The 22847-nt window shown below is 43.6% G+C and overlaps 1 protein-coding gene across 1 annotated transcript; it reads left to right on the top strand.

Moving 5' to 3' along the window:
* The first annotated feature begins 12677 nt into the window (after positions 1-12677).
* Positions 12678-22498, top strand: PRSS51 (serine protease 51). The gene is made up of 5 exons (XM_087437227.1): positions 12678-12738; positions 19774-19966; positions 20620-20879; positions 21901-22043; positions 22223-22498. Exons 1-5 carry the CDS (start codon positions 12678-12680, stop codon positions 22496-22498), a joined length of 933 nt encoding a protein of 310 aa, XP_087293353.1.
* Positions 22499-22847: the final 349 nt, after the last annotated feature.

Here is a 22847-nt window from a genome sequence, read left to right as displayed (position 1 = left end):
GGCCCTTGGCTTAGCTGTCGGCCTGGGAGGTGACAGAGGGCAGGGCTGAGGGGAATGACGCCCACAAAGCCTCCGCTCTTGCAGCCAGCCCCCCGCCGGTGATGTCACAATGGGCTGCTGGTCTGAGAACTCAGACTGAGGTGATGTGGGCTTCTTTTCTTGCTGTTTTGTTTCCAAGATGGTTGCACAGAGGGACCTTGTCCTTGAAGCCTTCTTGTCAGAGCTTCCCATCTCGCTGATCTGGGCACGACCTGGGCTTCACTGAGTCCGTGGTGGGCACCTTGCTTTTGGCCCCGGTCACACCCAGCCCTCTTTAAGTCTCAAATGCCTCCTCTTCCACAGACCCTGTCATGTCAGGGTCCTCTGTGAGTGTGTGCACAAGGCCAGAGCAAGGGGTTGGCAAGCTGGACCCTCGAGAATAAGGAAGAGCTCCCGGAGGCCTCTCCCAGCACAGACGCCCTGCACAGGACAGCTGCCCTTGTGGTTCTCTGCGCAGGCCTATGACCTGGGGCCGCCGGCATGGACCTCACAGACTGGGTTCAGAGCCCTGGCCTCCCCTCATGCCCAGCCTAGCAGGGTGACATCTCTGCTTCCACCACTCTCTGGGTTTATGCTACATGGCCCCCAAATCTCCAGATGGGACCCTGACCATTTCTAAAGACAAAAAGGTCAGACTCAGAGATGGAAATGCCCGGCACATGGCTTCCCCTTATGTCAGCGACTCGGCCATGGGATTCGGACCTTACTATTTTTTATTTACACTTCCGGTGCACTGACTTGGGTGGACTCTGCCCAATCATCCTCAGTACTGCCTTCCTGGCCAATGGCCAGACCCAATAGTTGGAAGTGAATCGTGCTAATATCAGGTCCCAAAGTGACCACAGGTCATTTTCCTCTCCGCCATGTCTACTCTGCCCAGCCTTGCTCCCTCGTTTTTCCCATCTGCAGAAAAGGGATAATAATGCTCAAGAGTGAAGCTGTTTGAAGCTCAAAACAAGGTCACGCCACTCGGGTGGTGGCCTCTCTTTGTTACACCAGCGGTGTGGGCTGCAGCTACTTTCTGAGGAGAAATTCCAGGACTTGTGATTTACTCTTTCTCTGTCCCATGGTCCCCTGCAGGACACCATTGCCCAGGTGTCCACTCAGGGTTGGGCCAAGGCCTGTTACGTGGCCATGGGACGACAGTGCTATCCCCACCTGTTCTGAATAATACCTCATCTGCCTCCCCGACAGGATATCCTGGCCCTGACGGAGGGCGAAGCTCTTCTTTACTGGCACAAGGGTAGAGGTCCCAAAGCACATTGGTCACCTGGCCTTGGTCCGGCCACTGGGAAGCTCCGGGCTTTCTCTCTGCTGTTGTTTGGACTCAGCTTTCTCCCTTCCCCGGCCCTGCTACCCACCCACCTGCTGTGTGCTGTGGCTTTCTCGTTTGCTCTGGTCCTGGGGATGGGGGTGTGGAGGTGGGGAGGAGCCTGGGCCCTGGGTCTGACTGGGAGGATGGAGGACAACAGCTAACAGCTAATCTCACTGATGGGGAGGCAGGGATGATGGGCACATCCACGCTAAACTGCTGCTCAGTTTCTGCGAAAGTATCTAGACAAAATCACAGCTCACCTCTAGGAAGATCCTTTTCCTTCTGGGTCTATATGCCTCCTATTAACGTGACTTGGGCCCTATTTCTTGTGAAATAATCATTCACTGCCCAGCACTTTTTTGCCAAGCTTCTTCACAATAACAATGGATTGTATCATGTCTGAACTGGTGAAGGGACAGATGGGTGGGCACAGACCACCGTGCACAGCCACAACTCCAGAGGGCGCCATTCCTATAGACTACAATGGGAATGTCTCCGCCTGGGGTTGGGCAAACATGGGGGCCTGGGTGTAGAGAGAAACTTCAGGGATCTATAAGGAACCTGTAGTATTCACTGTTCATCTGAAATTCAAACGTATCTCGTATCCTATATTTTACCTGGCAACCCCAGTGTTGATTCCCAGGCTTCACTGCCCTTCCAGTGCTGATCCAGCGGATTGAGGAGGGGAGTGGAGGGAGCCAGGTCTAAGCACTTTAACAGCTGCTTCCAGATGATTCCAGTGCAGATCATTCTGGACCACTTTGAGAAGGATCAGTCAGACCTAGGGTAGAGAGCTTCCTGGGAATCCTGGGAAACTGGGGACTGGAGTCTGACTCACTCTGGGTAATCTGGAGGGTGAGAGAATGGCTAGCCAACCAGTTAGGCTCTGGGAAGGACGCTGCTGAGGACAGACTGCCCTGACCCCTGGAGTTTGTGCAGTGTGGCTGCACAGGGGAGAGAGCCGCTCAGGGGTGTCTGAGGATCCACCCAGTGGGCTTCCTGGAGGGGGCAAGGAGACTTCAGAAGAAAGAGGCTGGGGATGTGCCTCCAGGCCTGGGGACTGTAAGGAGGCTAGCAGGGAACCACAGATGCCCACGAGAACACCACCCTAAGAGTCAGCCAGAAATGCCTCCCAGGCCCAGAGACAGGAAGCTGATGTTCGGGCTACCTTACCTTGACCTTTGCCCACCCCCCACCTTTAACCCCTAGCAGGAGTAAAACAGCAGCTCGAGCTGGGGCAAGGTGAGCAGAGCCGGAGGTGAGAGAAGGGCCGTGCCCCTAAGGGACCGAGGCTGGGGAGGGAGATTTGACAAGGAGTCAGATTCAGATCCTGGAATATGACAAGGGTTGGGGTATTCTAATACCTACACTGAAACTGGGTTTGGGACTCAAGTGACTGTAGGACTATTACCTAAGAATAATCAGAGGGTGCACCTAGGGCTTTTTTGTCCCACCGGGGCAGGACAAATCATCTCCACTGAATGGAGTTTAGAAAGATGGTGGGAGACAAGAATAAAGTCATGTTTTGATCACAATCCATGCATTGCTCTGTTCAAACACAGCTGTCACATTACCCCTTGCGTTCCTCGGCGCCTTTATGGCTGGTGGGAAAGGTCTGGTTGGAACTGCGTGATTTCTCCATTTACAGACGTTTACTGAATAGCGACTCTGGAAAACTTGCTAAATTGTACACGCCAAGCACACCTAGCTCAGGGAGGCAGATGTCTGGTGCAACTGCCATGCTCTACCCACCCCCACCCCAGCTCACTACAGACGTGGGCAGGTGATCACAACTCTTCCCTGCCGAGTGAAGAATTGGCCTCAGACTCTCTTCCAGTGTGGCCATTTAGGCAGCTGTTACCAGGTGATCAGATGAAACCCATTGTCATCATTGGACTATGACCTCACAGTTGCCAGAGCCTCACCAACATCTGGTAGAGACAATGGTCAGAGACTTTGGGGGATGCATCTGGTCTCCTCTCTGGCATTCATGCAGGGACTTGCTGCTCCTAAAAGTCATCCGTCTCTTTCTATTGTGCAGCATTGTTTAGGAGACGGTCTGTGTGCTGTACTAGAGAGTGAGTTCTAGAGTCAGACATACCTAGCTTCAAGTCCTGCTTCGGCCACTTCCATAAAGGGCCTTGGGCCGGTTATTGAGCCTCTCAGCGTTTCACTTATCTCTACATGGGGGATAATAATAGGACCTGCCTATTAGGGTTGATATAGGATCAGCTGTGGTCACAGAGTGTCTTAGTCAGCTCTGGCTGCTATAACAAATACCATAGACTGGGTGGCTTAAACAACAGACATTTATTTCTCATAGTTCTGGAAGTTGGAAGTTCAAAATCAGGATGCAAAAAGGGAAACAAAAGAAAAAATAAATGGGAATTCATCAGACTAAAGAGCTTCTGCAAGACAAAGGAAACCAGGAACAAAACAAAAAAACGACCCACCAACTGGGAGAAAATTTTTGCAAATCATATCTCCAACAAGGGGTTAATCTCCAAAATATATAAAGAACTCATACAACTCAACAACAAAAAAACCAAACAACCCAATCAAAAAATGGGCAGAGGATATGAATAGACATTTTTCTAAAGAAGATATACGGATGGCCAACAGGCACATGAAAAGATGTTCAACATCACTAATCAACAGGCAAATCAAAACTACAATGAGATATCACCTTGTACCAGTTAGAATGGCTATAATCACCAAGACAAAAAACAACAAATGTTGGAGAGGATGTGGAGAAAAGGGAACCCTCATACACTGCTGGTGGGAATGCAAACTGGTGCAGCCACTATGGAAAACACTATGGAGATTTCTCAAAAAATTAAAAATAGAAATACCATATGACCCAGCTATCCCACTACTGGATATTTATCTAAAGAACTTGAAATCAACAACTCAAAGAGACTTATGCACCCCTATGTTCACTGCAGCATTATTCACAATAGCCAAGACATGGAAGCAACCCAAGTGCCCATCAACTGATGAATGGATAATGAAGATGTGGCATATATATATATATATATATATATATATATATATATATACACAATGGAATACTACTCAGCCATAACAAAAGAAAAAATCATCCCAATTGCAACAACATGGATGGAACTTGAAGGTATTATGTTAACCAAGATAAGCCAGACAGAGAAAGACAAACACCATATGATTTCACCCATATGTGGAAGATAAACAAATACATAGAGAAAGAGAACAGATTAGCAGTGACCAGTGGGGAAGGGGGTTGGGGGTGGGCATAAGGGGTAAAGGGGCACATATATATGGTGACTGACAAATAATAATGTACGACTGAAATTTCACAATGTTATAAACTATTATGACCTCAGTAAAATAAAAAAATTAAAAATCAAAAAAAATCAGGGTGCCAGCATGGTTGGGTTCTTGGTGAGCATTCTCTTCCTGGTTTGTAGATAGTTGCCATCTCACTGGGTCCTCACATGGCAGGGATAGAGATCATCTCTCCAGGTCTCTTCTTATAAGGGTGCTAATCTCACTCATGAGGGCTCCACCCTCATGACCTAATTACCTCTCAAAGGCCCCTGACTCCATATACCATCACATTGGGGTTTAGGCTTCAATATATGAATTTCAAGAGGGACACAAACATGTAGTCCATAACACAGTGACTACTACACAGTAAGGCGTCCGCAACATGCTTGCTGTGACAATGGGGGTGAAGTTCTGGAGCCCACTTCACAAGTTTAATCGCCAAGTTTGCATTTTCAGTCAGTGCCAGATCACCATCATAGACTTGTCTCAGGTGTACAGGATCTCTGAGGTCATCTTCACATCTAACCCTTTTGGATTCTGAGTGAGGCCCCTGGGGCCCTGGAAGGACAGGGTGCAGATTTGTTCTGATGGCTTCCTGTGTGCCAAGGATTTGCCTTTACCATCACATTTAATCTGCCAAAGAACCCTGTGAACTAGACTAAGTTAGCCCCTTTCCTCATTTCAAGGAGAAGGAAACAGCCGAAGACAGTTAAGGAACCAGACCAAGATCACAGGTTACTGAACGTGAAGGTTAATTTTATGTGTCAACTTGAGTGCATCACAGGATGCTCAGATATCTGGTTAAATATTATTTATGGGTGTGTCTGTAAGGGTGTTTCCAGATGAGATTGGCATTTGAACTGAAACCGGCAAACAGCCATTGATGATTAAGTAGGTAGTAACTAAAATTTTTTTTTTCTTTCTGCAATTACTGATTATAGCTTTTAGTTGTTCCTCAGCCCATTGGTAACTGTGCTGTTTAGGCAATATGCTATCTGACTCCCACTAGGTTCCTATAGATAACATCTCCTTGGAGCCTGGGTCACCATGGTAATGGATGTTTGAGCTGTTTTTCAGGAATTAGAACCCCTTGTCCACTTCAGGCTGGTTGAGACCACCAACCCATCAATTGGCCCCAAGCAGATGTCCGATAAGCAACTTTTGACATCAAGAGGCTAAAAACTGCAACCTCGGGTCATGCTAGCACCACCATTTTGTGAACATGCATCCTATAAAGAGGCATGAAGTCTTACTACGCTTGTGCAGATCATCAATTACCTCACCTCTCCTCACCTCCAATCATCTATCTCCACGTTTCAGACCACCTTGCCTTGAACCCCATAAATATCCCTGAGTCCCTATTTTCAGGGAAGTGGATTTGAAACTCATTCTTCCGTTTCCTCACTTAGCTGCCTTGTGATTAAAAAACACTCTGTCTGCTGCAATTTCATCATCTTGGTGTTTGGCTTTCTGGGTGGCAGGCAGAAACGAACCTGGTTCGGTAACAGAACCTGTAGACTGAGTAAAGCAGATTGCCCTCCCCAATGTGGGTGGACATCACCCAGTCAGTTGAAGGCCCGAATAATACAAAAATGTGGAGGAAGGGAGAATTTGCTCTATTTGCCTAACTAATTGAGCTGGGACATTGGTCTTCTCCTACCCTCAGACTGGGGCTTACACCATTAGCTCTCTGGTTCTCAGGCCTTCAAACCATACTTCTGGCTTTCTTGGGTCTCCAGTTTACAGATGGCAGATCATGAGACTTCTCAGCCTTGATGGGGTTCCAGGCAGGCTGCCCCAAGGTGTGCCACTCTGGTATGCAGATTATTTCGAGCTGAAGACAGTAAAGGCTCAGAAAGAAACTTTGACAGCACCCCCCCCCCCACACTAACTGCCTAAAAGAATTTAAGATAAAAGACCTGTCCCCAGGACAGGCATCACCATGGATAACTCTGGGTATGGATAGACTGGGAGGGTCCTTGCTAAGCCCATTCTTATCAGAGCTCTGAAAACCGAGTAAAAGTAGAAGTTACCCTTTGTAAGAAACATTTACATTCGTAAGGGAAATCTCCATTTATAAAGGCATCTCCCTTTCTGTACTGGGAAGAAAGGGGGATGATCTTATCTCTAGAAACTCTTATCAATGCAGAAGGCAAGAACTTAAATCTGCATACTCTTGTTTACTGTACATTTCTCATAGTCTCCCATAGCTGACTCCCCCTACTCCTAACATCCTCCTTTGTCTTTAGCTGAAGATAGTATTTAAGATGAGAACCTTGCCATTTTGTAGAGTTACTCAGTTTTCCTGGGTCTCTCCCATGTATATGTGTTATTAAACTTTGTTTTATTTTTTCCTGCTGACCTTCCTTTTAAATTATTTGGACAGCCATGAGAACCTTAAGGGAAAGGGCGGGGGGTGGGTGGGGATTCACCCTCTTCCCCTACAGCCTCCATAATTGCATGAGCCAATTCCTTGTAATAAATCTCATATATATTATATATATCATATATAATATCCTTTGGTTCTGTTTCCCTGGAGAACCCTGACTAATATTCATGCCAGGGTTCAAACCCAGGTCTGCCCAGTTGCAAAGGCCATAGTGCTCTACACTGTGCTTTTAGACATATAATCATATCTAATTCCCATATCATTTTGGCTCATCCTCTCAAAAAACCCATGAGGAGAGAGGAAACTCATAAACTTTAAATGACTCACTCACGATAATACATCTCATCGGGGTGGAGCCAGGACTAGAACACCTCATGGACATTCACAGGTCAACCTCCAACTTCGGTGGGATGCCAGCCTTTTCTTCTCAGGGCATTCATTCATTCATTCCAACTATTTATAAAGTGCCTAATATGTACCAGGCACTGCTCTAAGAACTAAGGATATAAGAGTAAATTAAAAAGAAAAAGCCCTTGCCCTCATCAAAGTTATAGTCTAGTGGAAGAGATAGAAAATAAATAAATCCTGAAGATATAGACTATGTCAGATTATCATAATCGCTATGAAAAAAATCAAGCAGGGAAAGGGCGTAGAGAGTGCAGGTTGGGGAAGGTAGTGAGTGCTGTTTTTTAATAGAGTGATTGGGGAGGTCTCACTGATAAGATGACAGAAAAGACCTGAAGGAAGGAGAGAGCAAGCCTTGTAGATAACTGGGGATCTTGTAGATAACTGGCGAATCTTGTAGATAACTGGGGATCTTGTAGATAACTGGTGAGTCTTATAGATAAGTGGGAAGCCCTGTAGGTAACTGGGGCGCTTTCTAGGTGACTGGGGAATCTTGTAGGTAACTGGAGAGCCTTGAAGGTAATTGAGAAGATTTGTAGATGATTGGGGAATCTTATAGATAACTGGAAAACCTTGTAGATAACTGGGGAATCTTGTAGGTAACTGGGGAGACTTGTAGGTAACTGGGAGCCTTGTAGATAACTGGGAGCCTTGTAGGTACCTGGGGAGCCTTGTAGGTAACTTGGGAGCTTTGTAGTGTCAGGGGAAGAGGGAGAATCTCCCTCTGCACTTTTCCTTAAGGTTCTTATGGCTGGCCAAATAATTAACAAGACAGGTTAGCAGGAGAAAATAATACCAAGTTTAATAACATGTACACATGGGAGAAACTCAAAAATGAGCAACTCGTCCCTCTGTCTAAGCTGCTTGCTTAAGTATTGCAGCTAAAGGCGAGGAGTGTTTTGGGGGTGGGTAGTGGCCTGGGACTTCAGAGGGCAGGAGGACAATTCTTTTCGGGGTCATCTATAGATAATATGGTCAGGGAGAGATAGAGTTTTTTGATAAAAGGGGCTTGGTGCCACTCCCATTGTAACATCTATTTTACATTATCATTACAGCCATCATGATAGAAGATCTGTTCCAGGAAGGAGCCACCATGTCAAATTCTTTAGGCAGTTAGTGGGGGAGGTCAAATGTCCCTCAGAGAAAACAATCAAGGTAAAGAGATATATTTCAGGGTGGGCAAATCATGATCTCCCACAGTAGGTAACTGTGGAGACTTGTAGGTAACTGTGGAGACTTGTATGGAACTGGGGAGCCTTGTAGGTAACTGGGGAGCCTTGTAGGTAAACGGGGAGACTGGTAGGTAACTGGGGAGCCTTGTAGGTAACTGGAGAATCACGTAGGTAACTAGAGAACTTTGTTGTGATATTGCGATTTAATAAGAAATATACATCTTAATCCAGGCTCCCTACCAGAGCTCCTAAAACCTTTGTAATTTCCAAAGTGATAAAAAACAACAGGAGCATCTCATTTTTTAACGTGTGTTTTTTGTCCTGGCTCTTAAAACAGCTCTGCAGTGATAAAGGTGAAAGGAATGTCTTTTGTTATTCATAACAAGCCTCTTTCAACCGAGTTTATGTCAATGAGGTGACTTGGAAATCCCCTCAGGATGGGGAGCTAGTTGCCAGGGGAACCAACCATGTGATCAGAGGGCTGGAACATTCAGCCCCACCCCCAACCTCTGGGGAAGGGAGGGGGGCTGGAGGTTGAGTTAATCACCAAAGGCCAATGATTTAATCAATCATGCCTATGTAATGAAGCCTCCATAAAAACCCTAACTGAAGGGGTTTGGAGAGATTCTGGGTTGGTGAACACATGGACATGCTGGGAGGGTGACACACCCAGAGAGGGCATGGAAGCTCCATGCCCCTTCCCCATACCTTGAGCTATGCATCTCTTCCGTCTGGCTGTTCCTGAGTTGTATTCTTTATAATAAACTGGTAACAGTAAATAAAGTACTTTCCTGAGTTCTGTGAGCTGTTCTAGCATATTATTGAACGTGAGGAGGGAGTTGTGGGAACCCCTGATTTATAGTCAGTTGGTCAGATGTATAGGTGACAACCTAGACTTGCAATTTGCATCTGGAGTGGAGGCAGTCTTGTGGAACTGAGCCCCTGACCTGTGGGGTCTGCATTAACTCTAGGTAGCTAGTGTCAGAACTGAGTTAAACCGTAGGAAACCCAGTCAATGTCCACTGAGAATTGGAGACATGTTTGGGGTAGAAAAACCCACATGTCTGGTGTCAGAATTGTTGTGAGACTAGAGGGAAACAGGAGCTTCTTCTTTATGTAGATAACAGCTGTTTCAGGCAGCGGGTACTTCATTCAATCTTCCAGACATTCATTCTTTGAATGACAAGGATTGTTGTAAACGAGAGGAGATAGAGCGGTGGCTATAGAGTAAGTCAGAGTAGACAGAGGGCATTTTGGCGCTGTTGTTTATTTAGAATGTTTTAAGGTGGGGAGGACTAAAACTGATGAAAAAGATGTGGAAGAGAAGGATAGGGTAAAGAGGGAGAGAGTGTGTAACTGATAGTTTCCTGAGGCTGTGGGAGGATTGAGAGATTCAGAGGACACATGGAGGAATTATCCTGAATCAGGAGGCATTGCTCCTGTTTGGAACATTCTAGTCCCATTTTCCACACTAGCACCTTCTCTGATTTTCCTCCAGCACTTCTGGCAATTGCCAGCCTCCTTTTCCGGCTCTGCTTCCTCTATATGACCATAAATGTTGGCAGTTCTTCTGAGCTCAGTCCTAGGCCCTCTTTGCTTTTCTCTCCACATGTTCTCTGTGGACAATCTCAACTTTCCCGTGACTTCAATAGTCTGATGACTTTCCAATTTATACTTCTACCCCCAAACTTTCAGATCTGTACTTGTATCTGCCCACTCATCCTGCATCGCTCATCAATCACAATACTTCTATATTCAATCTCTTTAGTATCTCTCAATTACATCTGTTTCTCAGTAACTCCACTGTTATGGGCTGAATTTTGTCCCACTTAAAATTCATATATTGAAGTCCCAACCCCTAGTATCTCAGAATGTAAACATATTTGGAGATAGAGTCTTTGAAAAGGTGATTAAATTAGAATGAGGCCCTCAGGGTGGGACCCAAATCCAATACAACTGGAGTCCGTATAAGAAGAGGAGGAGACAACAGGGGAGTGTGTGCACAGAGAGAACAGCACTCGAAGGAGCAGCAAGAGGGTGATCATCTGCAAGCCAAGCGGAGAGGCCTGGAACAGATCCTTCCCTCATGGCCCTCAGAAGAGAACTAACCATTTTGGCACCTTGATCTTGGACTTCCCAGCAGTTCTTCTGTTGTTTAAGCCACTCAGTCTGTGGTTCTTTGTTATGGCAGCCATGGCAAACTAAGATACCACCCTCTTTCCTACTTTAGACTGCTACCATCTTTCACCTGTATTATTGGAGCCACTTCCTAAATGATATTGTCGGGGGAAGAGAGAGAATCTCCCTCTGCCCTTTCCCTTAAGGTTCTTCTGGCTGGCCAAATAATCAACAAGACAGGTTAGCAGGAGAAAATAATACCAAGTTTAATAACATGTATACATGGGAGAAAGCAGGGACACTGCGTTTCTCAACACAATAGCAGAAATTCTCGTCTGAAATACCATGTTCAGCCAATGACAAAGGAGGATTTTGGGGGTGGGGGGAATCAGTTACAGGAGATTACCACTAAAGCACAGTAAACAAGAGTAAGGTTATTGTGCAGCCCCAAGGCCTCACCTTCCACATTGATAAGTTACTAGAAATGAGCTCATCCCCCCTTTTCCCAATACAGAGAGGGAGATACCTTTACAAATGGAGATTTCCCTTATAAATGTAAATGATTGTCTGGCAACTCTTCTCAGGGTCATCCAGAGAATGTGGCCAGGGAGACAGAACTTCTGATAAGAGGGGCTTGTTGGTGCCTTTCCTATTGTAACATTTACCCTACGTTATCTTTACAGCCATCATGATAGATCTGTTCCAGGAAGGAGCTACCATGTCAAATTCTTTAGGCAGTTAGTGGGGGAGGTCAAATGTCCCTAGAGAAAACAACCAAGGTAAAGAGATAGATTTCAGGGTGGCCAAAACTTGGTCTCCCACAATATTCTCTTTTCTAGTTTCATCTTTTCTAAAATAATCTCCATGTTACTGTGGGGAATCAGGATTTGCCACCCCAAAATATGTCTCTTTGGCTTGATTATTTTTAAGAACAAAAGACTCTGAAAGAAACTTTGACCTTCCCAGTAACTGCCTAAAAGCATTTAAGATAGAAGCCCTGTTCCAGGAAGGAGCTAATACCATAAGATAACTATAATATAATATAAACTAGGTGTGGTAGACAGGAAGGAACCTAACAAGGGCATTTTAATCAAAGTCCTCTCCATCTCTCATTGTCTTTGCAAGGCACCGTCAACATCTGTTTATTAAACATTTGCTTTTCCATCTCCATGTAAATTGCCTTCCTCCTCTTTGAAGTCCCAACCACTACCCCCAACATCCTCCTTTGTCCTTAGCTGAAGATGGTATTTAAGGTAGTGGCTTCCACCATTTCAGTGAGTTACTCAGTTTTCCTGGGTTTCGTCCATGTGTACATGTTATTAAACTTTGTTTGATTTTCTCCTGCTATTCTGTCTCATGTCAATTTAATTCTTAGACCAGCCAGAAGGAACTAAAGGGTAGAGGAATAGTTCCTCCTGCCCTACATTACACTCAGAGTAATCTTTTAATGCACATGTGGCTACATGACCTGCTTTCATTCCACCAGTCTCCCTATTAACCTCACAGTAAAGTCCAAATCTCCTAACAAGTCATAGCAGGCTTTGAGATCCGGTTCTGGAGAATACAAAAATTTTTCCAAAGACCCAAAGCTCTTTAATGCCAAAGCAGATGCTAGAATACATGGCTCCTCAAGAGGCTCAGAGTCAAGAGTGGGAGAAGAGTGTGCAGACAAAAGTTTACCTAACACAGTGTCCCTTTAGTCCCCACTGCAGAGGGAACACAGAGAGGGAAGGATTGGGCTACGCAGACTTGGCTAAGCCAGGATGCCCTGCATCCCCTGCTTCCTCCCTAACCCTGGGCTCACTGTGATGTCACCCAGGACCAGCTCTGCCATGCATTTGTGATGGCCCCAACTGAAGCAGCAGCAGCTGGCATTTTATCAGCTTTCGCTAGAAGCACAGGTTGGGCAATCCTGGACTGGAATGAAAAGAAGATGCTCCGGCTTCTAATTCCACTGCTCATGGTGCTCAAGGGACATGTCCAGGAAGATCCAGGTCTGTGCCAGGCTAACCCAGATCAGAGGATGGGGAGAAGCCTGGCTCCTGTAGAGTTGATTTAGAGGCCTGAGGGGATGCTGAGTTAGAGTAAATGACTCAGGAAATGAAGAGATTACAATTGATTAATCAAAGTAGATGTATTGGGCTCAGTGAGTATGCATTTAAAACAATCCCCCAGGGTCTGGACCCAGAGTTCTGGAAGTACAGGGGACTTGGAGCAACAATTTAGCAACTGCTTTTGCTTCTCCAGTCTCCACTTCCATCTTTGTAAATGCGTTAAGGATCTTTCTGCGTCCCAAACTCGGGGAAAAGCAGCAGAGTTGTGGTAGAATAAGGGCCTTATTAATTTAGACCGCCTGTATTAGATTATGTAATCTCATAAAGTGGGAAAAGTTATAGGGCTATTGTAGGAGCAAATGAGTTAATGCAGCATTTTTCATAGTATGTTCTGTAGAGCCTCTGTCCTGTTGGAAGCTGCACGGAAAAAAGCTCTATGGTTAGATGAGATTTGGAAATGCTCCCTTTGATACATTTTCTGTAGTGTCACAGTGGATATCCACATATTAAAGGTTCTGAGAAATCTCACAGTAAAGAAAATGGTTAAATTTTATTTAATCTGGTATTTCTGAAATGTATCTGGCCACAAGACCACCCTTTACTCCCACTCCCAGCCTTATTTGTAACATTTCTTATTTATTCTTTTGAGAGTTACCTGTTCCTTTGGTTTCGCCATTTAATCTGTTCGAGTGGGTGTTGTAAATCGATTTGCAGGACCTTTTTGAATTTTAATGACATTAGCCCCGTGTCTCTTATGTGTGCTGCAAAATCTTTTCTCCTAATTCTTTATTAGTCTTCCAACTCTATTTTGGACCAAACAGAAATTTAAAATATATGTAAAAAATTCAGCAATATTTTTACTTATGGTTCTTGGCTTTTATTCAATGTCTTAGAAGGACCTTTTCATCCCAAAATTATAAACACAATCAGACCTGTAGCACAGGGTGAGCTCTGAAGTTAAACTGTCTGCATTCTAATTATGTTTCCTCCAAGTACTTGCTATGTGACCTTAGCATGAGGTACTAAATATCTCTGTATTTCAGTTTCTCCATCTGTAAAATGTCCATATTAGGGTTTTTGTGAGGATTAAATATGCATACAACTCTGAGAACAGTGCCAGGCACTTTTTAAATACTGAAAATTTGTTGGCTATTATTATTAAAGAATTTTTATCATTTCACTTCTTAAATTTATATTTTACCCATCCCCAAGTTGATAAAAATATTTTCCTATGTTATTTTCTAGAAGTTCTATTTTTTATCTTTTACATTTTGATTTATAATTCATTTGGTACCAAATCTTGTATACAATATAAAATAAAGTTTAAGATTAATTTTTTTTTTTTTTTTTTGGTGAAGAAGATTCATCCTGAGCTAACATCTGTGCCAATCTTCCTCCATTTTGCATGTGGGTTGCTGCCACAGCATGGTTGATGAATCATGTAGGTCCACCCTGGGGATCCCAACCCATGAACCCTAGCCACCAAGCAGAGTGCGCCGAACTTAACCACTAGGCCATGGGGCTGGCCCCCAAGATTAATTTTTTTAAAGAAGTAAGCTGCAAAGGAGCTCCCATTAGGCTATCAGCAGATTTCTCAGCAGAAACTCCGTGGACTAGGAGACAGTGGAATGACATAGTCAAAGGGTTGAAAGATAAAAATTGCCAGCCAAGATTACTTTATCTGGCAAAGTTATGCTTCAGATATGAAGAGGAAATAAAGGCTCTCCTAGACAAACAAAAGCCAAGGTAGTTCACCACCACCAGGCCTGCCTTGCAAGAAATGCTGAAAGGACTTCAAGCTGAAATGAAAAGATGCTAATTAGTGACATAAAGGCAAATGAAAGTACACAATACTCTAGCAAAGGTGAAAAATAACAGTCAGAATTAGAAAACTGTAACTCTATATTAGAATGGTGTGTTTATCAATTATAATATAAAGGATAAAGTAAAAGAGCTTTAAAAATAACTATAGTTACTATAACTTCTCAATGAATTCACAGCATAAAAAGAGGTAAATTGTGGGGGCCAGCCCGGTGGCATAGCAATTAAGTTCACACATCCCGCTGCGGTGGCTGGGGTTGACCAGTTCCGATCTTGGGCATGGACCTACTCACTGCTCATCAAGCCATGCTGAGGTGGTGTCCCACATAGAAGAGCTACAACTCTACAACTATGATATGCAACTATGTACTGGGGCTTTGGGGAGGAAAAAAGAGGAAGATTGGCAACAGAAGTTAGCACAGGGCCAATCTTCCTCAAAAAAAAAAAAAAGATTGGCTCAAGATTACAAAACCACATATTGGCAAAAAAAAAAAAAAAAGGTAAATTGTGACATCAAAATATAAAAATGGAGGAGTAAAAGTTAGCAGAAGAAAGGAAATAATAAAGATCAGAGTGGAAATAATTAAAATAGACACCAGAAAAACAATAGAAAGGATCAACAAAACTAAGAGTTGGTTCTTTGAAAATATAAACAAAATTGACAAACTTTTAGCTAGACTAACTAAGGGGAAAAAGACAGAAGACTCAAATAAGTAAAATTAGAAATGAAACAGAAAATATTACGACTGATACTACAGAAATACATAGGATCATAAGAGACTATTATGAAAAAGTATACACCAACAAATTAATAACTTAGAAGAAATGGCTAAATTTCTAGAAACATACAACCTACCAAGACTGAATTAAGAAGAAATAGGAAATCTGAACAGACCAATAAATGAGTAAAAAGATTGAATCAGTAATTAAAAACCTCCCAACACAGAAAACCCCAGGACTAGACGGCTTCACTGGCAAATTCTACCAAACATTCAAAATAAAATTAACACAACTTCTTTTTAAACTCTCCCAAAAAATTGAGCAAGAGGGAATACGGTCAAACTTATTCTACAAGGCCAGCATTACTCTGATACCAAAGCCAGATAAGGGCACTACAAGAAAGAAAACTATAGACTAATTTCCCAGATGACCATAGATGCAAAAATTCTCAACAAAATATTAGCAAAACGAATTCAACAGCACAGTAAAAGGATCATCAAGCAGGCTTTATCCCTGAGATGCAAAGGTGGTTCAACATATGCAAATCAATGTGTAACATCACATTAATAAAATGAAAGATAAAAATCACATGATCACCTCAATAGATGTAGAAAAGCATTTGAGAAAATACAACATCCTTTCAGGATAAAAACCCCTGGCAGATTGGGTATAGAAGGAACGAACCTCGACATAATAAAGGCCATATATGACAAACCCACAGCTAACATTATACTCAATGGAGGAAAACTAAAAGCTTTTCCTCTAAGATCAGGAACAAGACGTGGATGCCCACTCTCACCACCCTTACTCAATATAGTACTGGAAGCCCTAGCTAGAGCAATTAGGCAAGACAAAGACATAACAGTCATCCAAATTAGGAAGGAAGAAGTAAAACTGCTTCTATTTGCAGATAATATAATTCTGTATACAGAAAATCCCAAAGACTTAACCAAAAAACTGTTGGAACTAATCAATGATATCAGTAAAGTTGCAAGATACAAAATCAACATACAAAAGTCAGTTGAATTTCTATACGTTAACAATGAAACATCTGAAAAAGAAATAAAGAAAACTGTCCCATTCACAATAGCATAAAAAACAGTAAAATACTTAAGAACAAATTTAACCAAGGAAGTAAAAGATCTGTACAATGTAAACTACAAGACTTTGCTGAAAGAAATTGAAGAAGACACAAATGGAAAGACATCCCATGTTCATGGATCAGAAGAATTAATATTGTTAAAATGTCCATACTACCTGAAGCCATCTATAGATTCAATGTAATCCCCATCAAAATTCAAAGGCATTTTCACAGAAATAGAAAAACCAATTCTAAAATTTGCATGGAACCACAAAAGATCCCAAATAGCCAAAGTAATCCTGAGAAAAAGGACAAAGCCAGAGGTATCACACTTGCTTATTTCAAACTATACTGCAAAGCTATAGTGAATAAAATCAGACACATAGGCCAATGAAACCAAATTGAGAGCCCAGAAATACACTCTCACTTATAAGGTCAACTAATATTTGACAAGGGAGCCAAGGATAATCAATGGAGAAAGGATAGTCTCTTCAACAAATGGTATTGGGAATACTGAATAACCACATGCAGAATAATGAAATTGGATCCCTATCTTACACCACTCACAAAAATTAACTTGAAACAGATTAAAGACTTAAACATAAGAACTGAAACCATAAAACTTCTAGAAGAAAACATAGGGAAGAATCTTTTTGACTTTGGTCTTGGCAATGATTTCTTTTAATATGACACCAAAAACACAAGCAACAAAATCAAAAATAAACAAGTGGGACTACTACATCAAACTAAAAAGCTTCTGCACAGCAAAAGAAACAATCAACAAAACAAAAGGCAACCTACAGAATGGGAGAAAATATTTGCAAACCATATATCTAATAAGGGGTTAATATCCAAAATATACAAAGAACTCATAAAACTCAATAGCAAAAAAGCAAACAATCTGATTAAAAAGTAGGCAGAGAAACTTAATAGACACTTTTCTAAAGAAGACACACAAATGGCCAACAGGTACATGAAAAGACGCTCGACATCACTAATCATCAGGGAAACGCAAATCAAAACTGAAATGAGATATCACCTCACACCTGTTAGAATGGCTATCACCAAAAAGACAAGAGATGATAAGTGTTGATGAGGATGTGAAGAGAAGGGAACCCTTGTTCACTGATGGTGGGAATGTAAATTGGTACAGTCACTATGGAAAATACTACGGAGTTTCCTCAAAAAATGAAAAAGTAGAACTCCCATATGATCCATCAATCCCACTTTTGAGTATATATCCAAAAGAAATGAAAACAGGATTTCAAAGAGATATCTGTACTCTCATGTTCATTGCAGTATTATTCACAATAGCCAAGACATGGAAACAACCTAAGTGTCTGTCAATGGATGAATGGATAAAGAAGATGTGGTATACATATATACAGTGGAATATTATTCAGCCTAAAAAAGAAGAAAATTCTGCCACTTGTGGCAACATGGATGGACATTGAGGGCATTACGCTAAATGAAATAAGTCAGACAGAGAAAGACAAATACTGTCTGATCTCACTTATATGTGGAATCTGTAAAAGGCAAATTCATAGAAACAGAGACTAGAATGGTGGTTACCAGAGGCTGGGGGGTAGGAGAAATGGGGAGATGTTGGTCGAAAGGTACAAACTTCCAGTGAGAACATGAATATGTTCTGTGAATCTAATGTACAGCTTGGTGATTATAGTTACTAACAGTGTATTATATACTTGAAAGTTGCTAAGAGAGTAAATCCTAAATGTTCTCATCACAAAAAAGAAATGGTAACAATGGGACATGATGGAGGTGTTAGCTAATGCTATGGTGGTAATCATCTTGAAATATATAAGTATCAAATCAAAACTTTAAACTTATACAATGTTATATATCAATTATATCTCAGAAATTGATCCCTAGAAAACAAAACCCTCCTCAGTAGAATGAAGGGGCTTTTCTTCTTGGTTCTGTCTGTCATGCTTTTGTTTGCTTCTCCCTTCTCGTAAGGCATGCTTGCCAGCAAGGGTGGGAGCAACCACTGGTGTTTGGCTCTGGCCATGGGTCTCTCTATGAGCTCGAGCCTTGTCCACTATTCAGTGACCTCCTGTTATATAAATGGCCCAAAGATGGCCCCTGTCTTTTGGCCCCTAGATTGTTTATTTCTTCACAGCAGGCTATATCAATTACCTCAAAAGCCCACTGGTGCCGAACACAATTTTTTTACACATCCAATTGTTTTCAACATAGCCCAACTAAGCAGTTTTTAGCTGTTTAGAACCTGCTTGCTTTGCATAACCACAAAACTGCACCCAACATCTGCTAGCCATATAGAAGAAAACCCTGGGGCTACAAAGACCCCAGCCACTGCTGTCCCTCGGAGCTCTCTAACCCAGAGACTCCCCACTGTGCCACTGAACCACATCACCTAGATGTATAAGGTGCCTCTCTGGTCTCTCCTTTCCCCGGAAGTTCCCTGGTCCTCCTCCCCTTCTGGATGGTGGTCCCTGTCCCTTAGCCTCTGGATGGTCTCATGCTGCAAAGGGCTTCTCCTGCATGCAGACCTGTCAACGCATCATTCAAAGAAAGCTTGGGTGTGGTACTGCCACCTCACAGTCATATCTTTTTCTCTGATGAGCCCCCAATTCCCTGGAACCCCTACACCTCCTCACTGCAGCTGTCCCAATGTAGACATGCACACCCCAGGCCTTGCACACACTGGCTGGTGAGTAGGCCCTTGACACGCTCCCTCTATGCACCTGCCCCCCCGCCATCAGTCCACCTGCACCCTGGAGGGGTATTCCAGCTTGGCCCAGCTCTACTCCAGAGGGGTGTTTCTTGCTTAACTAGAAATAGGGACTAGCTCTGGCCCTGGGCAGCCCAGCAAACTTCTGCCTTCCCTTTGGCTGCAAATACACCTTCCCCAGTGAGTTCTGAACCTCAGCCTTGGGGAGGGGCTCCCCTTTCAAATTTAGTCCTTCCTTAGGCACTCCGCCTTAACCCTGTGTTATTCTTGGAGTCCTCTTGACCCTTTGTAGGTACTCTTCCATTATAGTTTATAATTCTTGCTATTAAACTTTCCCTGTTCAAATGCTGCATGGTTTCTGTCTCCTGAACGGAGCCTGCATATTTTTGGCACGTCTCCATTGCCACCCCAACCCTTTTACAGCTTCTGATGGTGGTCTGCTTGGACTTTGAATGTGAGGGATAGACACTAAAAGAAGGGTGTTTCACTGGTGTTTTCTGAGATCTGCCCCCTCTGCACCTACTCACTTTATTTCACTCAGCTTCAGCACCCGTCTTAGCTGGGAAGATGCTGGGAATACGGATAAGAAAGATTTCTGCATGCGTCTCATGTACAAATGGCTCTTTCTTTTCTCTTTCAGAAAAAGCTCCATGTGGCTACAGACCTGCCTTTTCAAACTCAACATCGTTAAAATTTCATGAACCGTTTGAAGTTCAGGAAGGTGAGTTCCCGTGGCAAGTGAGTATCCAGATCTCTCAGAAACATCTCTGTGGAGGCTCAATCATACATCAGTGGTGGGTTCTAACGGCTGCACATTGCTTCCCAAGAACCTTGTAAGTTTCTGAGGTATTGTCTTAATTTATGTCATGTCTCATCAACGTATTGTCTGGGCTGGGTTGCTTAATAGGTTAGTGCACAAGGCTTATGAAGCCATGGGCTTTATACCCAGTATGTTCCCATTGGCTTTGTACCAAAAAATCTCTGAGCTACATCTACTCCCTCTTTACTTCATTAACCATATCCAAAGGTGGGCTACTAGTTGTAGATGTGCACCCAGTACTGGAAAATCTGTACAAGGCTTCTCTCCTGCCTGCCATCTCTGCAGCCAACACACTGTATTCATTCATTGTACACATACTCATTAAACACCTGCTGTACACTGTTCTAAGAGCTGGGGAAATATGGATGGACAAGACACCCAAACTTCCTTTGTCAAGGAGCTCCCTTTCTATTCTCTTGGATGGATTTGTTCCAGTTCCTTTGGGTTGAGGAAGTCCCCCTGGGCTGACGGCTTACTAGCTCAGAGATTTGCCTGAGTTTGGACCCCTGACTTCTGCCATTCTCATCTCTAGCCACTCTCTGCAGACCCACTGCTTTGGACTTCTCAGTATTCAGTTATAAACCTTACTGCTTACAAACGTGTCTACAAATGTGAAATGCAGTGAAACTACTATTACAGTTTGAAGTTATTGTCTTCACTCTTTAGTTTAGAAATGGCATTGGGAAATATCACTGTGGTCATGGGAACCAGAACATTCAGCAATGTCCACTTGGAGAGAAAGCGAGTGCGGAAGATAATTATTCACAAAGATTATAAGCCGTCTCACCTTGACAGTGACCTCTCCCTGCTCCTGCTTGCTACACCAATACAATTCACTAACTTCAAAATGCCTGTCTGCCTGCAGAAGAAGGAGAAGATCTGGGACCGGTGTTGGATGGCAGAGTGGGTGACAGATAGTAAGTACGGTATATGCCTTCCCTTCAGAACCCATAGAAAGCCCACATTTAAGTTTCCCTGGGCTAGACAGCACAGTGCCTTGGAAGACTCAGGTCTGAATTTTGGCCTCACTACTCTAGCTTTGTGATCTTGAGCTAGCTCCTTCAGCTTCCTCATCTTCACCTTTTCTCATCTGTAGAATGACAGTAATGTCTCCCTCAAATAAGTTATGTGGATTAAACTAAATGAAATTATACATGTAAGGTCTCTAGTAAAAGCCTAGAACATAGAAGAATCTCAAAACATGAGAATGATCATAATTTTTGGAGCCCAAAGGATTATAGAAAGCCAGTTTGGATTCTTCCTTCATGGGCTTCAATGTGCATCTCCTCATCTGTTTATCATCTGATGAAGCCCATGTAGACCACCATTCTGAGATAACTCTGAGCCAGTGATTCCCCAACCAAGCTTGGTCAACAATGACTCCACTCCTTTCTGTGGGCACCAGGCTAGCCAGACGGAGGGACCTCTGGGAGGATGGGAGGGGGATGGGGAGAAGACCAGAAGATCCTCTAGGATCATGGTTATTTCCTTCCCACAAGATGGCACTTATAGGTGTATCATTTTCCTGGTTTCTCCATTGGCCAGGGAGAGACAATGGACAGCACTGGTTCGGAACTTGGGCTGCTTTGAACCTCTGCACAGGGACAAAGCATGGCTGTGGAGAGATTATGGGGCCATGGAGAAAGCTCTTTCCAGGTTCACCTGGCAGGGGCTGGGCTGGGAGTTTAGTAGACTGCTTTCAGAGGAGTGAGTTTCCCAAAGAGAACACATATAAGCAGAGATGAAGGAACCACTCATTGGAGATACTAGAGGGGAGACTGAGTGGAGCATTGCATTAGGTCACCTCTGAGACCTTCCTACCCGGTGAGTCTGTGATTTGCTGAGTGCTTGCCTCCTTGCAGGGCTTCCACCCTGATCACTTGTGGGCCTGTCACTCTCAGCGGTTGATGCAGTGCTCATTCTCACACTAGCTTCCTCATTTGCCAGATGGATATGACGACTTAAATACGTATCTGCAAAAGCTGAGAGTGGTGCAGATTAACTGGAAAGAATGCAGCAAGAGGGTAGACCAGCTCTCCAGGAACATGCTTTGTGCCTGGAAGGAACCAGGCACCAAAGGCAATTGCCAGGTACTCAGCCCCTGCCTCAGCCCTATCCTCCATGTGCCCCACAACTTTCTAGGTTCTTAGGACAGACCCCAGGAGGGAGGCCCCTAGCCTAAACCACTAGGACCCTCTCACCCTGCCATCTTGCTACAGGTACTGTTGATTACTTGCATACTCTTCCTTCTTCCTTCTCTCATTCTCAGGGAGACAGTGGGGCACCTATGATCTGTACTATGCGTGGAACCAAGAGGGTCTTCCAAGTGGGTGTCTTCAGTTGGGGCAAAAGATCTGGCTTCAGGGGGAGGCCTGGTATGTTTGTATCTGTGGCTCAATTTATTCCATGGATCCAGGAAGAGACGGAAAAGGAGGGGAAAGCCTACACCATTTCAGGAGCCCAGAGAAGCTCCCTGCCTCATGTTCCGCAGTACCCCTTATTGCTAGGCTTGGGGGTCTCAAATGCTGCTTACTATCATGTTTAATGGTGATAAATCAAATCACTAAGCTTTGGACCCATGCTTTCTTCTTCTCCTTCTTCTTTCTTCCCTCCCATCCATACACAAGCATCTATGGAGCATCTACTATGAGTTAGCCTCTACACCAGGCCCTGGAAGTTAGACGTGAACTCAGTTCTCCCAAATCTCACAGCCTAATGATGGAAGGTCAAACACAGTGCTAAAAAGAGATACAAGCAGTGCATGGGGAATCCCAGAGGAAGAAATGATGACTTCTGATAAGGAGGTCAAGGAATGCTTCAGGACAGCCTTGGAAAACCAAACTTGAGAAATCACTTCATGTTTCTGGACCTTGGTTTCTTTATTAACAAGGAGA

Source organism: Ceratotherium simum, chromosome 12 (genome assembly GCF_057802395.1).
Source record: "Ceratotherium simum simum isolate JZ-2026a chromosome 12, ASM5780239v1, whole genome shotgun sequence".
Classification (NCBI taxonomy): Eukaryota; Metazoa; Chordata; class Mammalia; order Perissodactyla; family Rhinocerotidae; genus Ceratotherium; species Ceratotherium simum.
Note: the sequence above shows the minus strand (reverse complement) of the source record. Positions and strands in the feature narration are given on the sequence as shown.

Bases quoted from the DNA above. Each gene is read 5' to 3' on its own strand.
- PRSS51 (XM_087437227.1), top strand. From the start codon at position 12,678: ATGCTCCGGCTTCTAATTCCACTGCTCATGGTGCTCAAGGGACATGTC. The intron at 19,967-20,619 runs GTAAGTTTCTGA...TTCACTCTTTAG, and splicing joins CATTGCTTCCCAAGAACCTT to TTTAGAAATGGCATTGGGAA. The intron at 22,044-22,222 runs GTACTCAGCCCC...TCTCATTCTCAG, and splicing joins GCACCAAAGGCAATTGCCAG to GGAGACAGTGGGGCACCTAT.